The sequence below is a fragment of the Alligator mississippiensis genome, chromosome 15, assembly GCF_030867095.1.
Source record: "Alligator mississippiensis isolate rAllMis1 chromosome 15, rAllMis1, whole genome shotgun sequence".
NCBI classification, from domain to species: Eukaryota; Metazoa; Chordata; order Crocodylia; family Alligatoridae; genus Alligator; species Alligator mississippiensis.
The window spans coordinates 409,303-432,603 of NC_081838.1; the positions used below are offsets into that span (position 1 = coordinate 409,303).

Genomic DNA, 23,301 nt, shown 5'->3' on the forward strand with positions numbered 1-23,301 from the left:
CGGGACCGCCCCGCCCCGCGACCCCCGCACCGCCGCCGTGCCGCCGGGGTGCTCGGCGGGGCGGGGCGGGGCGGGGCCGCTGCGGGCCCTCCTGCCCCCCCCGCGGGGCCTCAATTAAACTGGAGCCTGACCGACCCGCTGCGTGTGCTGCCGCTGTTGCTGCGGGGGGCGGGGGGGAGGGGCCCGGGACAAAGCCGCCAAAGGCAGCATCCCAGGAGCGGGGCGATTGGCTCCGTGTGCGCCTGCGCCGCGCCCTCGGGCCCGGGGTGCGCGCGCACGTGACCCGGCCTGGCGGACGTGGGCGGCCGCGGGGCGACCTCGGGCCAGGAGGCGGGGCCCGCCAGCGCCCTGCGGCCGCCCCATTGGCTGGCGCTGCGCCAGGCCCCGCCCACGGAACGCGCGGGTCTCGCCGGACCGCCCCCTGCTGCCTGAGGGGAGCGCCCCCCCGCGCCCCCCCGCCACGGTACCCCCCGCGGCCTGAGGGGAGCGCCCCCCGCCACGGTACCCCCCCGCACCCTCCCGCGGCCTGAGGGGAGCGCCCCCCGCCACGGTACCCCCCGCGCCCCCCCCGCGGCCTGAGGGGAGCGCCCCCCCGCGGCCCCCGCCACGGTACCCCCCGCGCCCCCCCCGCGGCCTGAGGGGAGCGCCCTCCGCCACGGTACCCCCCCCGCACCCCCCCCAGGCCTGAGGGGAGCGCCCCCCCCGCGCCCCATCCATGGTACCCCCCGCGCCCCACCCCGCGGCCTGAGGGAGCGCCCCCACCACCACGGTCCCGCCCCCTGTGCCCCCCCTCGCGGCCTGAGGGGAGCGCCCCCCCGCACCCCCCCCGCCACGGTACCCCCCCGCGCCCCATCCATGGTAACCCCCCCATGCCCCCCCCGCTGCCTGAGGGGAGCGCCCCCCCACGGTCTCGCCCCCTGCGGCCCCCCCCCCCCCCGCCCGGGCCAGGGTGCGGTCAGTGCGGGGAGACCCCGTGCCGAGCGCCGCGCCCCGGGGGCGGCCCCCACGCCCCACCTCGCCCCTCTTCTCCCCGCAGATGTGGGACGTGGCCCCCCCGGACCGGCCCCCCCGCGCCAGCGCCTGCCAGCTGCACCCCCCCGGCCGCGGGTGAGCACCGGGGTGGGGGTCCCGGCCGGTTTGGGGGCCCCGGTGTGCCAACATGGGGGGCGCAGAGGCCACGTGCGGGGGCTGCTTTGGGAGGCGGGGCGCCGTGGGGGCGACCAGGAGCGTGTCGCGTGGCGGCTCTGACACGCTTCATCCTGGGACAGAAACGATCCGCTTGGCGGACCTGGCATCGTTAGGGCTCGTTAGCGCTGTCTCAGTGGCGCTACCCCCCCCACCTGGACGCGCTGAAGTGATTCCCGCGCCGGCACGAGGGCGCCCTGGCACCGAGCTCGCGCGCCTCGCTAGAGTTCGAGAAGAGCTGGCCGGGGCGGCTGCGAGCGCGGAGCTGGCAGGCAGCCGCGCCGCGAAGCCCGGTGCAGAGGGCCAGGGCCGTTCCCGCCCCGCAGCGCAGCGCGTCGAGGCGTGGGGCGAGCCCGCGCGGCCCCGCCGCGAGCGCCTGACCGCTCGCTCTCGTCCCCGAGCAGGCGCCGACGCGGCAGTTACACAGCCGTGCTGCGGGACCTGGCGCAGATGCTGCCCGTGCCCCTGGCCTCCGGCGACAAGAAGCTCACCAAGGTAAGGCTGGCGGCTGCCCTGGGCACGAGGGGCAGAGCCGTGTCCGGGCTGGGGGTTAGCGGTCCGGCCCGATCCTGACCGCTGCCCCCTTTGCGCGCGGAGGGGAGGGAGGGGAGGGGAGGCTGCGCTGCGGCTCCTCTTGCCAGCGCTTTGCCAAGGGGAAGTTCGCTGCTGGAGCAGCTGTCTTCAGACACCGCGGCCGAAGGGAGGCCGTGGGCGGTGGCCTGGTACCAGGCAGGGCGCAGGGGAGGGCGGCACCTGGGACACCAGCTGAATCCCAGCGCCGCGGGGCTGGAAGGCAGCTCCGGGGGTCACATCCAGGCCAGCCCCGGCCTGAGGCAGGATCAGCCCCGTCCAAACCAGCCCAGACACACCCGGCACCGAAGCTCCGAGCAGCACGACCGCCGGCCCTGACACCACCCGTTCCTGGCCCGGGGAAAGCGGGGGGCGCGGAGGCAATGTCCTGCTGCTGGAAGAGGTTGTCAATAGACGCTGCAGAGACCCCAGGCCCAGGCCGTGCCCCGCTGCAGAGGAAGGCAAAACCCCCAGTGCACACCAGTGTGAGCAGGGGGGAAACCCCTTCCTGCCCCAGTGCAGCGCGGGGCTGAGCCTGAGCGCGGGGGCAAGACCCTCCCACTGGGACCCTGCAGGATCGGTCCCACAGCTGCATTGGCACAGCCCAGCCCCATCCCCAGCCTGGGCTGCAGCAGCACCAGCGCTTGAAACCCCCCGACACATGCAGCAGACACGGGGAGGGGGTAACTAGCAAAGCCCAGACACCTGGGACACCCCCGTAGTAGGGGGGTGGGTCCCCAGTGATGGGTGGTGCCAGTTCAGACAGGGAAGGGAGCTTCGCCGTGGGTAGGCAGCGTGGGTCCAGACCCCCTGCAGTCACGTGGCTGGGATGCCTGGGAGGCTGTCCGGGCTTTCCCGGGCCGTGGCCGGGGTTTCTGTGATGGGAGGCGGGCGGGAGGTGGCAGTGCGGGGCCAGAGGGGCTGGCTCAGGCCGGGGCTCAGCTGCTCTGGGTTGAGAGGTGGTTGTAGTGCGCACACACGCATGCACACACACAACCCAGATGTCTGGGACGTGCAAATGCACCCCCCCCAGGACAGACGCATGAAACCCTGGCATCTGAGACGCACATGCCCACACAGAAAACCCAGATGTCCTGGACACACCCGCACACACACACCTGCAGCCCAGATGTCCAGGACACACACACAGAACCCAGGCATCCAGGGTGTGTACACACACACACACACACATAACTCAGGCATCTGGGGGACACGTGCAGAACCCAGGCCAGGCATTTGGGACACGCACACACATGTGCCTGTGCTCCCCCCACCCTGGGCGCGGGCAGTGGAGCGGCTCCCAGGGAGGAGGAGGGCAGAGGCCCGTGCCTGGTACTTGCCCTGCCCAGGCCCTGCTCCAAGCTGCAGGCCCGGGCAGGGGCTCCATGTCCCCAGCGCTGACGCTGAGGCCATCCTGTGTCCCACCCCCGTGGCAGAAGGAGATCCTGCTGCAGGTCCTACGTTACATTGAGCACCTGCAGGCCAGCATCAGCACTGCCAAGGCCCTGCTCGAGCTCCGGCGGGCAGACAAGGAAGGTGAGGGTCTGGGGAGCAGTGGGTGCTGGGCAAGAGCAGATGGAAGCTGGGTGGGAGCAGATAAGCTCCCAGCACCCTCCGTGCACGGGGCCGCACGCACACCCACTCGTCCCAGCCCCGCTGCTTCTGGCTCCTTGTACCTCCCGCCTTCTTGTTGCCCAGCCTGTCCCAGGTGCTGCCTCGTAAGAGAGAACAGCCACGTCCGGGGTCAGACCCTGGGTCCCTCTTGCCCAGTCTCCTGCGCCCCGCAGCAAAGGAGGCTCTGACTGGGAGGGTCCCCGGGGACTGCAGGGCAGCTTTCCTCGCCCTGTTTTCCTCCCGTCTCTGAGCAGAGCAGAGCATCACTGGGCAGCGTCCCTGGCCCCTTGGACTCGTTTGCAGGCCAGTGGGCTCTGTCTGGCATGCCCTTGGCACTCTCGTTTTGAACCTTTTGACCAGAACTCCCATCCCTTTTCTTTATTATTTGTCCCAAGGAATCTGTTGCCATCTTCTCTTGTAGCCTCCCCGCCGGAGGGAAGCCAATTAGAAACTTGGTGGGCTGGGCCCACGTGACTGAAGGACGACAAACGGGCCTGTGTGCCGTGGCGGCTGGAAGGGAGAGCGACGGGGTCTGAGCAGGGTTTCTTTCCCCTGCTCCTGTCTCCCTTGCAGCCTCCAGCAGTGAAGGTCCAGGCTGCTCCAGTTCGGAGGCTGTGCCCCTCACTCCCGTGCTCAGTAGGTCCCAATGCCCCTTTCCTCCAGGCACGTCTCCAGCCCCGTTGTGAACCTGGCTGAACGCTCAGCGTCCCCCACATCTGGTGCCCACGAGCTCGCCCTTCCATCCCGTGCTGGGGGGAAAAGAACTTCCTTGTGTCCATATTAAACTGCCGGCCTGCTCGTTTCATGCCGTGACCCCTCATTCCCACGTGGTGAGAGAGTACGTCCCTCTCAACTTTCTCTTCACCTTGAAGTATTTTGCAAACCCTCGCTCCGTTCCCCCTCGGGTGTCTCTCTCTCCTGAAGGGAACAGGCCTGGCCTCGTAGCCTCTCCTTCTATGGAAGGCCCTCCAGACCGCCAGACGTTCTTGTTGCTCTTTCCTGTAACAAGGATGATTCATGGTAGGAATCTCTGCTAATGAGGCCAGGCGTGCTCAGTTTAGGGGGACGCGATCAAGGTTAACACGGCAACCGCTGCCTCCCTGGGGCTCGTAGGTCCCTTATTGCTAGGATCGGTGCTGTGAGCTGTGCCGTTCCCAGCTCTGCACTGGGGTTCCCAACTGCCTCTTCTCTCCCCGGCCGTGCAGGGTCAGGGCCCACGGAGCCAGGGGCCCACAAGCGAGGCCACTGTGATGGCACCCCACACCGGCAGAGGGCCCACGGCCTGGCCTCCTGCACCAAGCCCCGCAAGAGGAAGCGGGCTCACCCCCCAGGTGAGGGGGACGGGAGGGCAGCCCCTCAGCTGGGAGCCCGGACCCCTGCTTATGCGGGGAGCAGAGGGCAGGACTCTGGTTCTGCCCCTCTCCGTGCCACCACCATGTTGGCACCCATCCCGTGGGCCTGTTTCCCCAGCTCATCCAGCTGACCTTGTGGTCGGGGTGGGCGTCTGCCTGGGGTCCTGCCCCTCCAGGTCCCTTCCAGCCCTGGGGTTCCTGGGTTTGTGGGGATTTGGGGGCAGTGAGCCCATGACCCAGGCCAGTGCCTGGCACTCTGGGGCTGCGTCCTGCCCCCGTGCCTTTGCCTTCGCAGAGCGGAGAGTGCCAAGCACGGCTGCACGCCAGCTCCTGGTCCAGGCACCGCACCCGGATGCGGGTGAAGCCGATGAGCAGCTCCCGCCATGGTTTGACAACACCTTGGTGGAGATTGCTGAGGACGGGGTTCCCTTCTGCGCAGCAGGTCGGACTTGCGCCAGCCCTGGGTGGGGGATGTCCTCTGGGCTTGGGTGGGTGGTGGGGGGTCTTACCCCCACAGCACATTGCCAGCACGAAGGGGTGTAAACCCACCTATGTCAGCGGGGCCAGGCTAATCCAGCCGTGTGCCCAGAGAAGCTGTCAGTGGGTGGCATCAACCTGGCTGGGCTGGCAGTGACCTTAGCACCTTGTCACAGGCTGGCATGTGAGCCGTGACCCCCAGGGAAGCCGGGACGCTGACCTCTGTGCCACCTGCGAGGCCCAAATGGCAGGCAGTGAGCAACTTCGGGACCAGGACAGGCCACAGCTCTCAACACTGGGGTAGGCGTTTGAGGGGAGGGGGGACCTTACCCTCTGGGGCCCTGAGAGCAAGCCAGAGATGGGCCCCACAGCTGAGTGCAGCCTGTGGTGCATGGGGGGCTGTGGGAGGCCTGGTAGAGCTGCCATGGGGGCTGTCTCCCGCAGGCAGGGGCAGCAGGAGCTGGTGCACTACCATTCCTGCTGCGAGGAGGAGGACACGGAGCCTGACGCCAGCCCCTGGCTCTCGACCCAGTCCCCTGCGTGGAGCTCCTGCGGTAAGTGGCCGGGGCACCCCCAGTCGGTGCTGCCCGTGTCCCCCCTGCCCAGCTCAGCACTAGCGGCTCCATGGGGAGGCTGGGAGTGGGGCAGGGCAGGGTGGGAAGGGGGCACCTGCCCCATGGACACCTGTTCCTGTGTCTGCAGGGAGCTTGTTCCTGTGCTCCCCGGGCAGCAGAGACACCGGCCGGGCCGGCTCGGACCTGGGCTTGAGCCCCTCACTCCTATCTTCGCCTGGACGCCTGCTCCCACACCACTTCTTGCAGGCCAGCCCCGAGGAGCTGTCTCAGGGTAAGGGGTGCAGGCAAGGGTAGCCCTGGGGGCAGCCTGGAGCTGGGCCCTGGCCCTTCTCCCTCCCTGCTGTGATCACGTCATCATGGGGCCCCCTGCTTATGCCTCTGTGTGCCGAGAAGGGGCAGCCCCACGATGCTCCCCTTCCTGGCACAAGGTATGGCCCCATGATTGGCACCCCAGTGCCTTCCCTCCCTGAGGCCATGGGCTGGGGTCTCCCAGGGAAGCACGGAGCAGGCCCTGTCTGGATGCCCCCTCTTGTGCCCCTGCAGTGCTGTTCCAGGACGTGGTTCTTAGCCCACCGCCCGCCCCAGCCTCCCGGAGCCTTGCAGGGCCCCTGCAGAGAAAGGTAGGTGGGGGAGGAGCCCCCACTCTCCTGGGCACAGCCCTGGCTCAGCTGTTCTGGGCTCGGGGCCTGCGGCAGTGACATTACCTGGGCTCCTTTGCTGGCCGTCCCAGGGATGCTTTCCCCATTCCAGCCCCCCACTGACCTCCCTGTCTTGCCCAGGTGGCGATCTCGCTGGACCACTGCTACCTCTCATATGGTGAGACGAGTAAAACCAGCTCCAGCCCCAGCCCAAAGCTTATGTCCTGGAGCAAGCAACTCCTGCAGGGGGTGAGAGCGGGAGGCAGAGGGCAGGGGACAGCTACAGGGTTTAGGACTCTCCCTTTGGGGCCAGCGTAAGGGACACAGCGGCTGGGAACAACTGGCTGGGACTGAGGAGGGTGCCCAAATGCTGTTCCCTTCCTTGGGGCCCAGCTGGCCTGGGCCAGCCTAGCCAAGCCTTGCCCACATTTCCCCTACAACAGCTCCACCCCCCCAGCTCTGCATCCGCAGGGCCCCTCTCCGTGTTGTCAGGTCCCGCCAGCCCCATCTTTGCAGTCCCCAGCCCCATCTCTGTGCCCCCAGGATTCCCAGCACGGGCTGGACGGCTCCGAGTCCTCCGGTGATGAGGCCGACGATAGCACGTGGACCCCACCCAAGCGGACCAAGGCGGCGCAGGCCCCAAGCCGCAAGAGGAAGAAGTGGGTGAGCGGGAAGGCACCAACGGGCATGGAGAAGCCCCGCTTGCCCCTGAAGAAAAAGTGCGTGAATGGCTTCATCATGTTCTGCCGCTTGAACCGCAAGCAGTACATCCGGTGAGTGGGGGGCCCTGGCCCTGGGTGCACGGCCCTTTACTTCCAGCCCTCCTTCCAGCGGCAGGGCCCAGGCAGGGGAGGGGGACCCCTCTGGCATCGGGGTCCAAGGGGATTGCTGACGAGCCCCGGTTCCAGGTCGGCTGCCCGTGCGTGGAGTCAGAGCTCCGGGGACAGCAGAAACCTGCCTCCAAGCGGGACGGACACCCAGTCACTAGGGGAGGGGAGCGATGGGTGCAGACACACGAAGTCGTATGGCAGGGGAAAGCGGGGCCGCTCCCGCTACATGCTCACTGCCTCTTTCCACGCGTGGGCTGGGTCACCCCGGCCTTCTGTCCGTGGGGCTCCCAGCCCCCCACGCCAGCTGGCTCTTGGCTGGCGGAGGAGTGGCGGGGAGGCGCCCACAGCGCCAGGGTGGTTGAACCTCATGGAGGGCAGCAGGCTGCTGGCATCGGGGGCACCTGGGGTCAGCGGCCTGTGTCTGCCATCCCGCAGTGCCTGCCCAGGCCTGGCGTCCACCGCAGCTACCAGGGAGCTGGCGCAGCTGTGGCGTGCCATGAGCAAGCAGGAGCGCAGGCCGTACTGGTGAGCGGGGCCCGACCGGGGGGGTGTCACACCCTGGTACCGCGAGGGGAGACGGATGCGGGGGCCCTCCCAGGCTGGGCTTGTGGGCAGGGCCGGCCCTGGGGCCCTTCTGGGACCTGGGCGGAGGTGCGTGCGGGTTACACTAGAGCCCCTCTACCCGGCTCTGCCCCTGCAGCGTGCGAGCCCGGAGATTCAGCCAGCTCAACAACCGCATCGTGCGGCCCGACTCCGCCAGGGCCGAGGCCGAGGCTGAGGACACGGAGCCCCCGAAGCCGCTGCACGTGTTGCTGGCCGAGAAGGCCTTGGGGTCCTGGGCCCCCTCGGCCTGATGCGGTCGCAGCCCCGCCATCCCCCCCAGTGCCTGGGCCCTGCGGGAAGGACTGGGGCTTGAACCCCGACCCTATTTATTCTGCTCGTTTGCAGCCCCCTCTCCCTGCGACCCCGTTAGCGCTGGTATTGCCACAGCTTGCAGGGCAGCAGGCTTGGGGCGCCTAAGGCCTCTGGGCCGGTGCTAGCCCCCTGCCAGGGGCTGTGGGCCTGCGCACCCCGCGGAGCCTGGCCAGCGCCCCCAGGCCACGCCCTGTTGGTTTTGAGCAGTTCCCGGCTGCCACGTTGAGCTATTTATTGGGTTTCGAATAAAAGTGAGCGGGATCTTGCCTCCTGTCTGAGCTTGCCCACGCCTGGGCCCCGGCAGGGAGCCGCTCAGCGGCACGCTGCTCTCAGGGTAACGGCTGACCCAGAGCCCCAGGCAGGGCGGGGGGCACGCGCCGCCCCAGCGGGGGCTGCATTGTGCAGGGCTGGGCCCGGGGACTGCTGCACCCTTGGGGCTTCCCCAGAGCCAGGAGGGAGAGGAGCCAGCGGTCCCTGCGGGGCAGGGCGGGGGCAGCGCGACCGGGGGCAGAAGCCGGGCAGTCTTGCTTGCCGGTGGGCGCCCACAATGGCTCGGCCAGCGCGGGTGGCATGGGGAGCAGAAAGGCCGTGGGGTGCGGGGGCCGAGGGACTGCCGCAACGGCAGCTGCGGGGCAGGCGCCTAGTGCCGCTCAAGATGCCGGCCGTGAGGGGCTGGGGAGGAGCTCCTTCCAAGAGGGGGCAGCGGCGGGCGCGGCGCAGGGCAGCAGTCGCGGGCGTCCTGCGCAGCTGCTCCGGAGAGCGGCCTGTCCCGCGAACCCCGCAGCCACGAGGCCTGGTCCCTCGCGAGCTCCCACGATGGCGGCCGTGCGGGGGCCTGGGCCCATGGGCCCCGTTCCCGGCAGGGCCCAAGTGCAGAGTCCTGCCGCGGACACTGGGGAGGGGAGCTCCAAGCAGCAACCTCGGAGCCTCAAACCGGCAGGATTTCCCCCAAAACGCCACTTCCCAGCACTTCGGCGCCCAGCAGGCCGCAGTCGCCCTCGCGCCGTCCCAGCGTCGCGGCAGCTGCAGGCGCCGGGCAGTTTATATAGAATATAGATATATTTATGGATATATAGACTTCGTACAGTACCGGGATGGACAGACACAGGCGAGGTTAAAATAAAACAAAAACAACAACACGGGGACACGACCAACGGAAAAACCTTGTAAAAAAAATGAAAATTAAAAAAAAAGAACGAAAACCATCGGGTAGGAATGATTGTTCTCGACACACAATGGTGAAAAAATGACCGTGAAATGCACGAGTACCTGGAGAGCAGGCCGGGCGGCCGGGACCGCAAGTGTCCGGCGGGGCCGCGCCAGTGCTGGGCCGCGAGCGCGTTTCCGGGGCCGGCGGCTGCTCCTCGGGCCAGGGCGAGCGCTGCGGGCAGCACGTGGACGACGCCACAGGCACGTGGGACGACGGCCCTGGGCACAGGCCGCAGCCGAGAGGAGAGCGACGGCAGCCGGTCGGTCCCAACAGGGGCTCAGCCCGTGGCCCCAGGGAGTGCGGGTCCCTCGCGGCGGGATCCCAGGCTGTCGGGATCGGGCGCCAGCCGGTGTCGTGGGGCAGCCCCGCTAAGTCTCTGCCTGCCCGGGCCCCGCGGCTGCCCCTTGTAGTGGAAGTTAAAAAAATAGTTAAATACAATTTTCATACAAAAAAGGTCCCGTTTCCGGGGGGGGTTGATCCGTGGAAAGTCTCGGGCTCGGCCATCCCGACAGCGGCTGCACAGGCCGTCCGGCACGAGCGAGCGGGCGGAAGACACGGCCCCGCGGGGCCTGGAGCTGCTGGTGACCAGAAGCGAAGGCCACGGGGAAGGGGAGCAGTGACCCCCGCCCCAGCCAGGGGCTGGGGAAAAGGGCCCTGCTCCCGGTGCAGGGGCGCAGGCTGGGCAGGTGCACGGCGCTGTACGTTCCCCTGCCCACGGTTGCACCGGCCCAGGGGCAGGCAGGGTCCAATAGATGGGGAGCAGGGGCCTGGCAGGCCGCAGCCCCAGAGACCTGCTCCCCTAGCACCAAGACCCGCGCCCCGTGCAGCCGCCAGCCCGGCCCCCTGCTCGGGGGTGGGCAAGACACTTAGTGTTTTAAGGCAAGGGGTTTGGGGCGTCTTCGGCCCGGGTAACAACCGGGGGCAATAGGGCGCTGCTGCCCCCAGCTCCGTAGTGTTTGCAGGCGGGCCGCCCCGATGCTCCGTCCTGCCCCGGGGCCGAGAGGGGCTGTGTAGTGTTGGGGGCAGGGGCCGGGTCTCCCCAGCCCTGCCCAAGGCACGTGGGGTCTGGGCCCCTCCCCGGAGCCCTCACAAGTCCAGGGGCTCCTCCACAGGCACAGCCTGGAGCTGCGTCAGCACCTTCTCGCCCGAGTCCAGGGCCTCGGGGTCAAGGGGGTCGGTGCCTGCGCTGCCCAGCAGCAGCCCCTCGCCCTCCGGCAGGCGCAACAGGCCGCCCTGGCCCCCATCCAGCACCTCCACCGCCCCCTTTTCCAGCTCGAACAGCCCCTCGGCACCCGGCTCCATGCCCGCCGCGCCGGGCCACACCACCATGCCCTCCTGGGTGAAGCTGGAGAGCAGGCCCGGCTGCTCCGCCCCGAACGCCAGGTCGGCCGGGGGCCCCGCCGCGCTCTCCGCCTCGGGCGCTGCAGCCATGCTGGAGCCCTGCAGCCCGTGGGCAGGGGTGGGGGCAGCCGCCGGCAGTGCCACGCCGCCGTCCGCGGGCAACGCCTCCTGCTTGACGGGCACGGCCAGGCCGGGGGCAGGCGCAGGGAGCACCGGGGACACCAACATGCCGGCCGGGAAGGTGGCGGTGAGGATGAGCTTGCCCTGCTGCAGCGTCACGCCCGTGAGGATGGTGCTGCCCCCAGGCACCGGGTTCGTCAGCAGGAAGTTCCCTGTGGGGAGGAAGGAAAGGAAAGAGCGTGGGGGTCAGGCGGGGAAACTGAGGCAGGCTCCCCTCTGCAACCCACACAGCCCCCCAAGCCCTGCGGGAGCAGGCGTCCAGGCTGCCGGCCCCCAATGTGCCCTCCTGCTCCCCCCTTTCGCCCCGCCAGGTGCCCGGCAGGTACCTGGGCTGGCGGAGGGCAGCTGCAGGGTGGTGACGCTCACGTTGGCGTTGATGAGCTGGACGCTGCCCTGCCCGCCGGGTGCCGCCGGGGCCCCCACCTTGAGTGGGGCAGCACTGGCCAGGATCTGGATGGGCCCCACGCCCTGCTGCAGCGTCACCACCTGCGACGTGGGCACCACCTGGGGCAGCGAGAGCAGCTGGGAGCCCTGCGCCAGGGGGGGCAGCGAGACCAGTTGGGGGGCAGCCGCGGGCCCCGGGCACACGGGGGCAGGCGACAGCGGCACCATCTGGGACGGCGACACCTGGGACAGGGGCAGGTGCACCACGGCCGGCGCCGGGGCCGAGAGCGACAGCACCTGGGGGGCGGGCGGTGGCGAGGCCACGGCCAGCGCAGGGCTGGGCAGCGCCTGGGACAGCGGCACCAGCTGGGGGCCGGGCTGGGCCGGGGGGCACGGGGCCTCGTCCCCAGAGGGCACCACCTGGGGCACCCCCTTGGCCTCGGGCGCCTCGGCCAGGCCCGGCGCCTCCTCTGCCTTGGCCTCGGCACCGACGGCTGGCAGCTGCTCCCCCTTGGCCTTGGGGGGTGCCAGGGCGGCGGGCGGCGGGGATGGGTGCCGGGGGCCGCCGCTCACCAGGGCGGCACCGTTGAGCAGCACGGGGGGGCTGGGGGCCACGGGGCTGAGCGTCAGGGCCTGGCTCTCGCCCAGCGCCAGCCCGTTGAGGAGCACGGGCCCAGCCGGTGCCCCATTGAGGAGCACAGCGGGGGAGCCGCCCGTCAGGAAGTTCCCGTTGAGCAGGATGGGCGAAGCGCCCGCGCCCGCCGGCAGAAACAGCCCCCCCGCCGCGGCCGGCGCCCCCTCCGCCACCCCCCCGCCCGCCTCGCCGTCCTCGGGGCCCCGGCTTGACTCGTCCTCCGTGCTGGGGTTCCCATCCGACTCGCTGCAGGGAGAGAGAGGAGGGCGATGTCAGGGGTGGGCACTGGCCGCGCTGCCCCCCACCCCCGTCATCCCCAGCCTGGGTGGGCAGGGACTCCGGAGACCCCGAGACGGGGAAAGCAACGGGGGTAGATGTGGTACTAGGGGCCGGGCTGCACAGGATGGGGGGCGGGACCGTGGTTCTGGGACCACACCGAACCTCAGCCGGGGAAGGGGGTGCATCCATATAGGGTCCCAGGGCTGTATAGGATCTGTGGAAGGGGTAGGATGGAGGTGAGCCTTATGTGGTCCTGGAGCTGTGAAGCATCGGGGAGAATGAAGTATATACAGGACGGGTCCCTATAGGATCTGGAGGGCCCCAACAGGGGTGGACTCCCGGGCCAGGAAGGGGTTACCCAGCCAGGGCTGTATAGTATCCTGGGAGCGGGGGGAGGGCATGCAGGCCAGAGCCCCTATAGGCGCAGAGGGCGCACAGGAACAGGGAAGGAGCATGCAAGACAGGCCCCTATAGGGGCTGAGGCCCTCCAGAGATGGAGGAAGATGAAGTGCCAGAGACGTGTTCCCTACAGAGCTCTGAGGAGGGGGCGGGGGGCTGGGGCCCGAGAGGGGATACTCAGCAGGGGCGAGTGACCAGGCCGGGGCCTCCGCAGGGACCAAGGGGGCAGGGCATGAAGTTGCCCATGTGCTCATGGGCCCCTATAGGCAGAGGGAGTGGAGCAGGATGGGGCTCGTGCCCTATAGGTGATACTTGGGGGCTGAGTGACCAGCCCAGGACTTCCAGAGGAGCATGCACGGAGCCCCTGTAGGCAAATGGAGAAGGGGACTGGGGTGCTATAAGGATACCCATGTGACCAGGCCGGGACTTCCACGGGGACGATGGTCAAGAACCTATAGGAGCCCCTATAGGCATGGGGGGGGCTGAGTGCCCTATAGGAAAGTGGGGAATGGGACTGAGGCCCTGTAGGGAATACTGAGTGGGGCAGAAGGACCAAGGGGGTGGGAGGGCAGAGCCCTGGGGGCAGGGCTTGTAGGTTGCGGGGCCTATAGGGGACGCTGAGTGCCACAGGGACCCCAGGGGGTGGGGGGCATACGCTCGCGGGGCCCCTATAGGGGCGGGGGGCAAGGCTGGAGTCTATAGGGGATCTTCATGGGCCGAGTGACCGGGCCGGGGCTTCCACAGGGACGAGGGGTGCGGAGGCCCCGCAGGGGTACTCGGGCGAGCGGGGCCAAGGGGGCTCCCGGCCGACACCCACCTCTTGCCGGCGGCGCCGCTGCGGTCGCGCTGGCGCCGGTTCTTGAACCAGTTGCTGACCTGCGTGAGCGAGAGCCCCGTGTCCCGCGCCAGGCGCCGCTTCTGCTCGGGGCTGGGGTAGCGGTTGCGGCCGTAGGAGGCGCGCAGCGCGGCGCGGGACCGGCGCTTGAAGCAGTACACGGTCTCCTCGCCGTCCCAGATGGTGCGCGGCAGCGGGAACTTCTTGCGCAGGCGGTACTTGTCCACGGCGCCCAGCGCCCGGCCCCGCGCCGCCTCGGCCTCGCGGTAGCGGGCGCGCAGGTAGAGGTCCTGCAGGAAGGCGTGGTGCGGGGCGCCGAAGGGCCGCGAGCGCACCAGGCGGTACAGCTCCGCGAAGTCCCCGCGCTCGAAGGCCAGCAGCGCCCGCGCCTTGGCCAGGCTGTCCCCCGCGCCGCCGCGCTCCGCCCGCGCCGCCTCGCCGGCCGGCAGCGAGCCCACGAAGCGGCCGAGCCGCGCCGGGTCCCCGGCCTGCAGCAGCGCCTCGCACACGCACGACACCTGCTCGGGGGAGAAGCGCGGCGCGGGCGGCGGCGGCGGCGGCGGGGGCGCGGGGGAGCGCGGGGCGGCCGCGGCCCCGGCCCCGGCCCCGGCCCCGGCGCCCTCGGCCCCGCTCGGCCCGGCCTGCGCCGCGGGCTCGGCGGGGAAGGAAGCCATGTTCAGGGCTCGGCGCCGCCTCCCGCCCCCGGCCCGGCCCCGATCCCGCCCCCGCCGCCGCCGCTTCCTCCCGCACCCGGCGCCAGGCCCCCCGCACAAAGGGGCCGCGGCCGGGCACACGCGTGGGCACGCGCACACGCACACGCAGCCAGGCGCGGGGCTGCGCCCGCTCCCCCCACGCGTGCACGCGCCTCCCCCCGCCAGTGCGCGCGGACACGCCAGCTCCGTGCGGCGCCGGGCTCCCGTCCACGCGCGTGTGCACCCACCCATGCGCAGGCATGTGCCCACGCATCCCCACGCGCACGTGGTCGTGCTTGCACACACATGCTCGGACACGCACACTCCTCGCCCCCACATGCGCCAGCAGGACCCCCAACCCTCAGCAGCCCCGCGCGGCCGGGGGGGCCTGGGGCTGCGCCCGCGGAGACCACGAGGCCCGGGGCGGTGCTGGGGACACGGGAGCCCCGGGGCTGGCATCTGGGCTGGGCAGAGCCCAGAGGGGACGGGCACCAGCACCGCGGCCCCTGCCCGGTCCCCGGGGCTCGGAGCCCCGGCAGGGGCAGGGCGGGGAGCGGCAGCTGCTGCCTCGTGCCCGCGGGGGGCTCCAGGGCCCGCTGGGCTCAGCCTGAAGGTCGCAGGCCCGGGGCGCCCTGGGCAGGGGCTGCGGGCACGAGCAGGCCCCGCCGCTCCTCGCGGGGGCAGGGGCCGAGGCCTGGGTCCTCCCCGCGCTCTGGAGGGCAGTGCGGCCTAGGGGGGGGAGCAGCCCCGCAGCCAGGCGCGGGCGGGGGTCTCCGCGGGCCGGGAAGGGGGGGCTGGGGGGACGTGGCTGTAACGCGCAGCCCCCAGAGCCCGGCCGGCCCCGCGTGGTGCACGAGCCGAGCGGGGGCAGCAGCGAGGAGCCCCCGGCCCGGCCGTGTCGACTCCCCCCACCCACACAGCAGAGGAGGCGGGGCTAGCCGGCCACGCCCCTTCCGAGCTAAGCCACGCCCCACGTCGAGGGCCACAGGCCCCGCCCCGTGATTGAGGAGTCCCGCCCCTAGGGGCGGGGCCAGGCGGGAAGGCGGGCCCGTCCCGCGCCGCCCAGCTGGGGAAACTGAGGCAGAGCCGAGCCCCGGGGGGGGGGGGGCAAAGCGCGCTGCCCCCCCGCACGCCGGGGTCGCGCCGCAGTCCCGCGGGACCTCAGGGGTTAACGCGGCCCACCGGCCCGGTGCGGCAGGGCTGGAGCGGGGCGCCGGGTCCCTCCGCCGCCGGCCGGGGCCAGGACGCCGGGGATCCCTCGCCCAAGTCCCCCCCGGTTTCAGGGCTAACGGGGGCGGGGCAGAAGGGGTTAACCCCCCTTGCCCCGGGCTTCCCTTTAAATGGGCAACTCGTGTCTGCGCCTGCGAGGTCCCCGCCCCCCCGGCACCGCCGCCGCCCGCAGACCGGGCACGGCCGGGGCAGGCGCCGGGGCCGCGGGGCAGCCGCCGGGGGGCGATGTCGGCCGAGGTGCGGCTGCGGCGGCTGGCGGCGCTGGCCCGGGACCGCGCGGCGCTGGGGCTGGAGGCGCTGCTCGACCTGCTGCTCTGCGTGACCCACGAGCTGGGCGCGTCGCCGCTGGCCCGCGAGCCCTACATCGCCGACTTCCTGCGCTGGGGTGAGGGGCGCGACCCGGCGGCTGGGCCGGCCACGGGCAGCCTGCGAGCGGGGCCGGGGCCGGGGCCGGGCCCGGCCTCGGGCCCCTGTGGGCATCGCCCGGCTCTGGCAGGGCAGCGCGGGGCAGGGGTTAGAGCCGGGCGGGGGGGGTCCAGGGCCACGCACCCCGCAGGCCGGGCAGGGACCGCGGGAGTCCTGAGCCCCGGGCCCGGGGTACCCCCCGCCGCCCCCGGTGCGTGGGCAGACCGGGCAGGGGGCTGCGGTGGGGAGCGAGGGGCCCCGGCCCCCCCGCCCCGTCCTGCGGTCACGGGTCCTGCCCGCCTCGGCCCCCCCGACGCCGCGGGGTGGGCCTGGCCGCCCGGACGCCTGGGGCCCCTCCCGCCGCGTCACTTCTGCCCCCCCGGCGGTGCTCGGAGCCGCGATGCCCTACAAGGCCGGCTGCGCTCGTCCCCCGCCCCCGCCGCGCCCAGGCGGGCACCGGCCCCTGCCCCCGCGCCCGGCCGGTGTCCCCCGCTTCCGACCGCAGCCCCCTGCCCCCCACTCCCGACCGCGGCCCCTGCCCCCCCCACCCGGCCGGTGCCCCCCACTGCCGACCGCAGCCCCCCAGCGCCCCCGGGAGTTGGTTCCCGGGGCTGGTGCCGATGGGGCGGGGGGGGCCGCTCCCGTGGATGCGGGATGGAAACTGGGCCCGCGGCCCGGATCCTCCAGGGACAGGAGCTGCCCCCCCCCGGTCCCGAAATAGCCCCGTTTATTCCTGTTTATTCCCAGCGCTGGAACTGGGATGGGACCCAGGCGCCCGGGCCTCGGCAGCGGCTGTTTCCATGGTGGGCGGAGAGCGGGCACTGTTGGAGGGCGGCCGCAACCCCGCCCCGAGCTCCGGGCCCAGGCTGGGCGCGGGGGGGGGGACACGCGCGGGGGGAGGTAGCGAGGTTAACCCCTTCCCTGCCGCGGCCCGGGGGGCTGTCCGAGGGGCCCCCCGGCCGGGATCCGGCCCTGACCTGCCCCCTCCCCGCAGCGGAGCCGCTGACCACCCGCATCAGGGAGCTGCAGCTGCAGCGCGACGACTTCGAGGTGCTGAAGGTGATCGGCCGCGGCGCCTTCAGCGAGGTGAGGGCGGGGGGGCTGCGCCGAGCCCCCCCCCCCCCCCCGCGGGTTCGTTAAAAAAAGTGAAAAAAGTGAAAAAACTTCAAGGAGTGAAAATAAAAGAAGGAAAAACAGATGGGGGGGGGGAGGCGGGTATGTGAAGACCCCCAAAGCGGGTGCGGCAGGTCCCAGCCCCCCGTCACAGGGGTTCCTGTGCGGGGGGTGGTCCTGGCCGGGGGGAAGGGGCTGTCTTGGCTGGGGGGCGTTCTGGGTGGGCCTGGCTGGGGAGGGGTCCATCCCGCTGCCCCCCCCCCAGGTGGCCGTGGTGCGGATGCTGCGGACGTCGCGGATCTACGCCATGAAGGTCATGAACAAGTGGGACCTGCTCAAGCGCCGCGAGGTGGGTGGGGGCACCGGGGAGGAGCTGCCCCCCGCCCCCCAGCCCCCCGGGGTCTTGCGGGGGCTCAGCCCCGGCTGTGCGTCCCTGGCCCCCAGGTGTCCTGCTTCCGGGAGGAGCGCGACGTGCTGGTCCGGGGCGACAAGCGCTGGATCACGGAGCTGCACTTTGCCTTCCAGGACCACGACTACCTGGTGAGCCCCCGGGACGGGCCCCGGAGCCCCCGCCCGGGCACCGTGGCACTGGGCCTGGCTCCCGGGGGAATCTGGGCCCCTGGGCCGCTCTCGGGGGCCCGAATACACCCGCCGTGGGCCCGGGGCGGGGCGGGGCGGGGCGGGGCGGGCGCTGAGGCCGCGCTCCCGCAGTACCTGGTGATGGAGTACTACGCGGGGGGCGACCTGCTGACGCTGCTGAGCCGCTTCGCGGACGGGGTGCCGCTGGAGCTGGCGCGGTTCTACCTGGCCGAGCTGGTGATGGCCATCGACTCCGTGCACCGCCTGGGCTACGTGCACAGGTACCGGGGCGGCGGGGGGCGGGGGGCTGCCGGGGGGGCGCTGACCCCGGCGCTGTCCTTGCACAGGGACATCAAGCCGGACAACGTGCTGCTGGACCGCTGCGGCCACCTGCGCCTCGGCGACTTCGGCTCCTGCCTCAAGCTGCGGGAGGACGGCACGGTGAGTGCCGCGCGCCCTGGGGGCCCCGGCCCGGCCCGGCCCGGCCCCGGCGCTGACCCCGGCCCTGCCCTGCCCCGCCCCCAGGTGAGCTCGGCGGTGGCCGTGGGGACCCCCGACTACCTGTCCCCCGAGATCCTGGCGGCCGTGGAGGCGGGGGCCGGGTCCTACGGGCCCGAGTGCGACTGGTGGGCGCTGGGCGTCTTCGCCTACGAGCTGTTCTACGGGCGCCCGCCCTTCTACGCCGACTCGGTGCTGGAGACCTACGGCAAGATCCTGCACTTCAAGGTGGGCGCGGGCGGGCCTGGCCCCTCGGATCGCCTCGCCCCGCCCCGGGCCCGGGCTGACCTCCCCCCGCCCCCAGGAGCACCTGCGGTTCCCGGCGGGGCCGGCGGTGCCCGAGGCGGCGCGGGCGCTGATGCGGGGGCTGCTGTGCGGGCGCGAGGCCCGGCTGGGGCGCGGGGGGGCCCCCGACTTCCGCCCCCTCGGCCTCTTCGCCGGCCTGGACTGGGACGGGCTCCGCGGCAGCACCCCGCCCTTCGCGCCCGGCTGCGGCGCCGCCACCGACACCTCCAACTTCGACGTCCTGGACGAGCGCCTGACCCCTGCCGTGAGCCTGCCCCTGCCCGGGGGGCCTGGGGGGCAGGATGGCCCCGTGCCCCCGCACCGAGCTGGGGATGGGGGTGGGACAGCCCGGCAGGGCCATAGCGGTGCCGTTGGCCAGGCTCGAGCGGCCATGTGCACGGGGCAGGGCTGCGGGTGGCAGGCGGGGGAGGGGCTGCGTGCCCGAGGGGGGGGTCTAGACGGGCGTGACCCCCCCCGCAGGAGACACTGTCGGACGTGCTGGAGGGGGCCCCGCTGGGCGTGCACCTGCCCTTCGTCGGCTACTCCTACACCTGCTCTGCCCTGCAGTAAGGACCGGGGGGGGGCCTGGCCCGGGCCTACCGGGGCGGGGGGCGATGCGGGTCTGTGCATGGGGGCTGGGGCCAGGGGCTGAGGCCTTTCGCCCCCGTAGACAGGATGAGACCCCGGACCAGGCCCCGGACGCTGCCGAGGAGATGGAGTGTGACAGGGGGGCGCCCCCCCAGGGCCCGGCCCCCCCGGAGGAGCTGGTACGTGGGGGAAGGGAGATGGGGCGGGGGCTTGGGAGGCCTGCCCCAGGGAGGGGGCTGTCGGGCAGAACCCCTGCTCCTGGGGGGGACAAGGGTCTAATCCCCTCCTCGCCCCGTAGCCCGGCTGGTTCCCCTCGCTCTCGACCCACACCCCCCCAGCCCCCGGTGCCCTCACGCCCGCCTCCCCCCAGGCCTGCCCCCCGCCCGACGCGCCCGCCCTGGACCTCGCCGCCCTCCTGGAGCTGCAGGGGTGCGAGGGGCTGGAGCCCCCCGGGGCCGGCCCGGCCCTGCCCAGGTGAGGGGGGTCCCGGTCGGGGGTGTCGCTGCTCTGTGCCCCCGCGGGGGGTGGGAGGCTGCCCCAACCCCCCCACCCCCCTGATGCTCCCCGACCCCCCCGCAGCCGCCCGCAGGAGGCCGAGACCCGCAACCGCGAGCTGGAGGCCGGGCTGCGGCGCCTGGAGGCGGAGGCCGAGGTGGCGGGGCCGGCGCAGCCCGAGGAAGGCGAGTGCCCGGGGGCGGGGGACACGGGGCCGGGGCCCTCGGGCGGGACCCGCCGCGCTCGGCGCTGCACGTCGGGGGGGCAGGACCCAGGGGCCCCTTCCACGCCGCGGGGCATCGGCTGCCAGCACCACCGCCCCCGCCTGCTGCTCACACCGGGGCTGCGGGGCGGGAGTGCGGCGCACCGGCGGGGCACGGCTGGGCGGCTGCACCCACGGGGGGATGACGGGGTGGGGAATGGGCCCGTGCTGACCGCGGTGTCTCCGCCAGGCCGGGCCGGGCCCCCCCGGTGCCAGTACCCGCTGGTGGTGCCCCTGGCCCGGCACCTGCTGCTCTTTGCCCGGGTAGGTCCCGCTCCCCCGCGCTGCGCTGCCTGCTCCCGCCTCCGGGGGGGGTCTCTGCTCTGTGCCCCCTTAACGCCGCCGGGGGGGGGGGTCTGGGGCACCAGGCCCGACCTGGCACCTCGGGGGTGTGCCCTGCAGGGCCCCCATCCGGGGACACTGGTTGGATCTAAACCCTCTCCTTGCAGGTCCCTAGGCCATGCGTGGTGGAGGCCGGGTATCTGCTGCTGTGCACTGGGGGCCGCAGCCCTCCCACCCCACGCGCCCCAGAGCCCTCCTGAGCCCCTGGGGGGGCCGAGGCCTGGGTTCCCCTTCCCTGCAGGGGAAACTGAGGCACAGAGCAGGGGCAACTGCAACATGAGGCGAGGGGGGAACCCAGGAGTCCTGAAGCACCCCCCCCCCAGCCTACAGTGGGGGGATCCAGGCATTCAGCTCTGTGCCCCCATGACCGCGCAGCCAGGCGCGGAGGGGCCCCCCTGCCCTCGGGACGGACCCCCCATGGATGGATGGCAGTGTCAGCACCTGCCTCTGCTCCCCCAGAACTGCCCCCAACAGCAAGAGGGGCTGAGAGTGTAACATGGCGGGACAATAAAAACTGAACAATGGAGCTTGGCTGGAGCCTCGTTTGTGGGGTGGGGGGGGCAGGATGGAGTGCGGGAGCCCAGACCCAGTTAGCCGCTGAGGGCTCATTTGCATATGGGGGGGGGGGCAGACAGAAGGACCGGGGCAGCACCCGCCGTGCCTCAACCACCTTGTGCGCCCCTGGGCTGCGGGTCAGGAGTGAGGGGCATTGCCCTGCCTGCTCCAAGCCCCCAGCAGGGATCCCCCCCCGGCAGCCCTGGACCCCTCCAGCCCCTCAAACCCCCTTGCCACTGAGTCCCAACCCCCGCCCCAAAGGCAGCACCAAAACCTTGTGAAAATCGTGTCTTTAGTATAAATACGAGTGTGCGGCGCCTGCTCGGGGCCCGCCCGGCCCAGCCCCAGGGGGGCCTGTCCCGCAGCTCCTCGCGCCCCCCACGTGGCTTCCTTGTGCGCTGGCCGATGCAGGGGGAGCAGGGCCCGGGGGTGCCAGGCGATCCCAGGGCGAGGGAGGGGCCGGCCTGGTGCCCACAAGGGCCTGGGATTGCCATCACTGTCTCTTTAAATAGGGGGTGGGGGGCTATGTACAGTTGTTCTCAATATATTAAACCTCTGTTAGTGGGGGGGAGCGGGGGCGCTACACCACGGTGCCGCTGGGGGAGCCGCCGTTCTGCGAGGTCACTGCCTGCAAGGCAAAGGGACAGCGTCAGCGCAGGGCCACGACCCCAGAGTCAGGGGGCAGCAGGGCTAGGCCCGTGCCACCCACCCCCAGTACCAGGGCCCTTGGGCATTCCCAGCCCCCTGGCGATGCCCCCCAGGTGTGGTGTCAGCCAAGGCAGAACCCGCATCCAGGGGGCCACGCTCCCTGCCGGGCGCTGGGGCGAGTGCCCAGGAGTGCGGCTGGCCCAGCTGGGCAGGGCAGCACTCACCGCCTTGCCGGGCCGGGCCCAGGCGCAGATGAGCCCCTCCTGGCAGGCGGTGACGATGCAGTCCTCCAAGAAGAGCAACACGGTGAGGCGCTCGTGCGCGATCTTTTTGCACACCAGTGGCTCGAGCAGTGGCACCTCGTGGATGCGGGGGCACAGCGCCGTGCCCAGCACCTTGGCTGTGTCCAGGCGGGCCCGGGCCGGGGCGGGCACCAGCTTCTCGCTGCTCTTGCTGATGTTGCCCAGGCTGTGGTAGCGCTTGTGCTCCTTCTCCGCCCCCTTGTCCCGCTGCTCCTGCAGCCCCAGGGTGGCGAAGCGCCCGGCCCCGTAGCCCGCGCCCGCCTCGGCGCCCGCCCCCTTGCCCGCCACGGCCCCGCTCACGGCCGGGTGGGGCAGGCTGTTGGAGCGCGACAGGGACCGCGGCAGGGCTGCGGCGCCGCCCCCGTCCGGGGGGGCCGTCAGCGTCCGGGCGCGGGGCAGGGACGGGCGGGGGAACAGCACGTCCTCGGTGAGGTCCCACAGGCAGAACTGCGTGTCCTGGCCGGCCGAGCCGAAGCGGTAGCTCACGGCCGGCGCCGCTGCGCCCAGCCAGCCCTCGTCCTCATCCTCGTCGCTGCCGCTCAGCTCTCCCGACCCCTCGGTGCCAGCGCCGCCTGCGTAGGGGTCGAAGGCCACGGCGTTGACCCAGGACTTGTGGCCGTGGCCCCGCGCCACCACGCGGCCCTCGGCGAAGGACCAGACGGTGACCAGGTCGTCCTCGCCGCCCGTCACCACGTAGCGCCCGTCGGGGCTCCAGCACACGCAGAGCAGCCCCCCGAAGTAGCTCTTCATCATGCCCTGCAGCAGCATGGAGTCGAAGTGGAAGACGCGCAGGCAGCCGTCCTGGCTCACGCAGGCCAGGTAGCGCCCGTCGGGCGAGAAGCTGAACTGGTTGAGGGCGCCCTCGCCCACCGCCCACTTGGCCAGTGGGTTGCGGGCGCCCTTGGCCTTGCCGGCGTAGACGGCGAAGCCCTCGCCCGCCTTGAGCAGGCTGTAGTGGGGCGCGGCCGGGCCACAGGGCTGCTCCGCGTCGTACAGGTACAGGTGCCCGCTGGCGTGCGCCGCCACGAAGAGCCGCTCCGTCTCCGGCACCCACTTCAGGTGCGTCACCTTGGTCTTGTCGATCAGCCGCTGCGGGGGAGGGGGAGGCCGGCAGCTGGGAGTGGAGCGGAGCCGCGCCGCGCCGCGCCGTGTCCCCCCCGGCTGGCGAGGGCCCCGCGGCGGGCGCGTGGGGGGCTCACCTCCTCGTTGAAGAGGCGGCTGGTGTCCTTGCGCACCAGGTCCAGGTACTGCACCTGCCCGGCCGAGAAGCCCACGAGCAGCGCGATGGTGTCGGGCGCGGCCGTGCGCTGGTTGAAGTCGTGGCACGTGGGCTGCGTGCCCTTGTAGATGCGCTTGTCCACGGGCTTGTGCAGGTCCAGCGCCTGCGCGGAGCGAGCGGCGTGAGCGCGCCCCCCCCGCATCCCGGCCCCCCCCCGCCGCCGCCGGCCCCCCCGCCCCGCCCCGCCCCGCCCCCCCGTTACCCGCCGCCCGCGGGCCCCCGCGTAGAAGTGCAGCTCGCGGCCCAGGTTGCAGCAGACGCGGCTCCGCTCCCCCTCGCCCGGCTCGGCCGCCTCCGCGTCGTTGGGCAGCGCGAGGCGCACGAGGGAGAGGCGCACGGGCGGCGGCGCGGCGGGGCCGGGCGGCGGCGCGGCGGGGCCGGGCGGCGGCGGCGGCGGGGAGGGCCCGGGCCCGGGGCCGGGCGCGGCGGCGGCGGCGGGCGGCGGCGCGGGGCGCGCGGGCAGGAGGCGGTAGGAGCCCTCGCGCGTGCGGAACTGGCTCTTCAGCTCGAGCGGCCGCGCGGGGGCCCCGTCCGCGCCCGCCGCCGCCATCGCGCCGCCGCCGCCGCCGCCGCCGCCGGAAGCGCCCTCGGACCCCGCCGCCGGAAGTCG

General features: G+C 72.4%; 4 protein-coding genes and 1 long non-coding RNA gene across 5 annotated transcripts; 3 read left to right on the top strand and 2 right to left on the bottom strand.

Moving 5' to 3' along the window:
* The first annotated feature begins 826 nt into the window (after positions 1 to 826).
* Positions 827 to 8,417, top strand: MEIOSIN (meiosis initiator). The gene is made up of 15 exons (XM_059718251.1): positions 827 to 834; positions 1,037 to 1,107; positions 1,590 to 1,680; positions 3,192 to 3,291; positions 4,294 to 4,389; positions 4,575 to 4,700; positions 5,017 to 5,163; positions 5,375 to 5,498; positions 5,643 to 5,752; positions 5,901 to 6,044; positions 6,317 to 6,393; positions 6,553 to 6,660; positions 6,955 to 7,184; positions 7,677 to 7,766; positions 7,942 to 8,417. Exons 2-15 carry the CDS (start codon positions 1,037 to 1,039, stop codon positions 8,093 to 8,095), a joined length of 1,668 nt encoding a protein of 555 aa, XP_059574234.1. The 5' UTR covers positions 827 to 834; the 3' UTR covers positions 8,096 to 8,417.
* A 779-nt stretch (positions 8,418 to 9,196) lies between these two features.
* Positions 9,197 to 14,092, bottom strand: SIX5 (SIX homeobox 5). The gene is made up of 3 exons (XM_019495569.2): positions 13,401 to 14,092; positions 11,214 to 12,151; positions 9,197 to 11,039 (listed from the first exon to the last, which is right to left on the bottom strand). Exons 1-3 carry the CDS (start codon positions 14,090 to 14,092, stop codon positions 10,453 to 10,455), a joined length of 2,217 nt encoding a protein of 738 aa, XP_019351114.2. The 3' UTR covers positions 9,197 to 10,452.
* An 869-nt stretch (positions 14,093 to 14,961) lies between these two features.
* DMPK (DM1 protein kinase) lies at positions 14,962 to 19,712 on the top strand (the record flags this gene model as incomplete). Its single annotated transcript, XM_059719009.1, has 12 exons — positions 14,962 to 15,725; positions 16,740 to 16,831; positions 17,124 to 17,207; positions 17,303 to 17,398; positions 17,570 to 17,718; positions 17,785 to 17,878; positions 17,963 to 18,163; positions 18,240 to 18,485; positions 18,701 to 18,786; positions 18,891 to 18,987; positions 19,179 to 19,282; positions 19,388 to 19,712. Coding segments are annotated over exons 1-12 (1,734 nt in total), but the record flags the coding sequence as incomplete, so codon positions are not given.
* An 8-nt stretch (positions 19,713 to 19,720) lies between these two features.
* LOC132245599 (uncharacterized) lies at positions 19,721 to 20,433 on the top strand. Its single transcript, XR_009457308.1, has 2 exons — positions 19,721 to 19,829; positions 20,015 to 20,433. It is a non-coding gene; the product is annotated as an uncharacterized LOC132245599 (long non-coding RNA).
* A 304-nt stretch (positions 20,434 to 20,737) lies between these two features.
* Positions 20,738 to 23,256, bottom strand: DMWD (DM1 locus, WD repeat containing). Its single transcript, XM_059718247.1, has 4 exons — positions 22,894 to 23,256; positions 22,612 to 22,794; positions 21,335 to 22,501; positions 20,738 to 21,090 (listed from the first exon to the last, which is right to left on the bottom strand). The coding sequence occupies exons 1-4, from the start codon at positions 23,239 to 23,241 to the stop codon at positions 21,043 to 21,045; spliced, it is 1,746 nt and encodes a 581-aa protein (XP_059574230.1). The 5' UTR covers positions 23,242 to 23,256; the 3' UTR covers positions 20,738 to 21,042.
* Between the last annotated feature and the right edge of the window lie 45 nt (positions 23,257 to 23,301).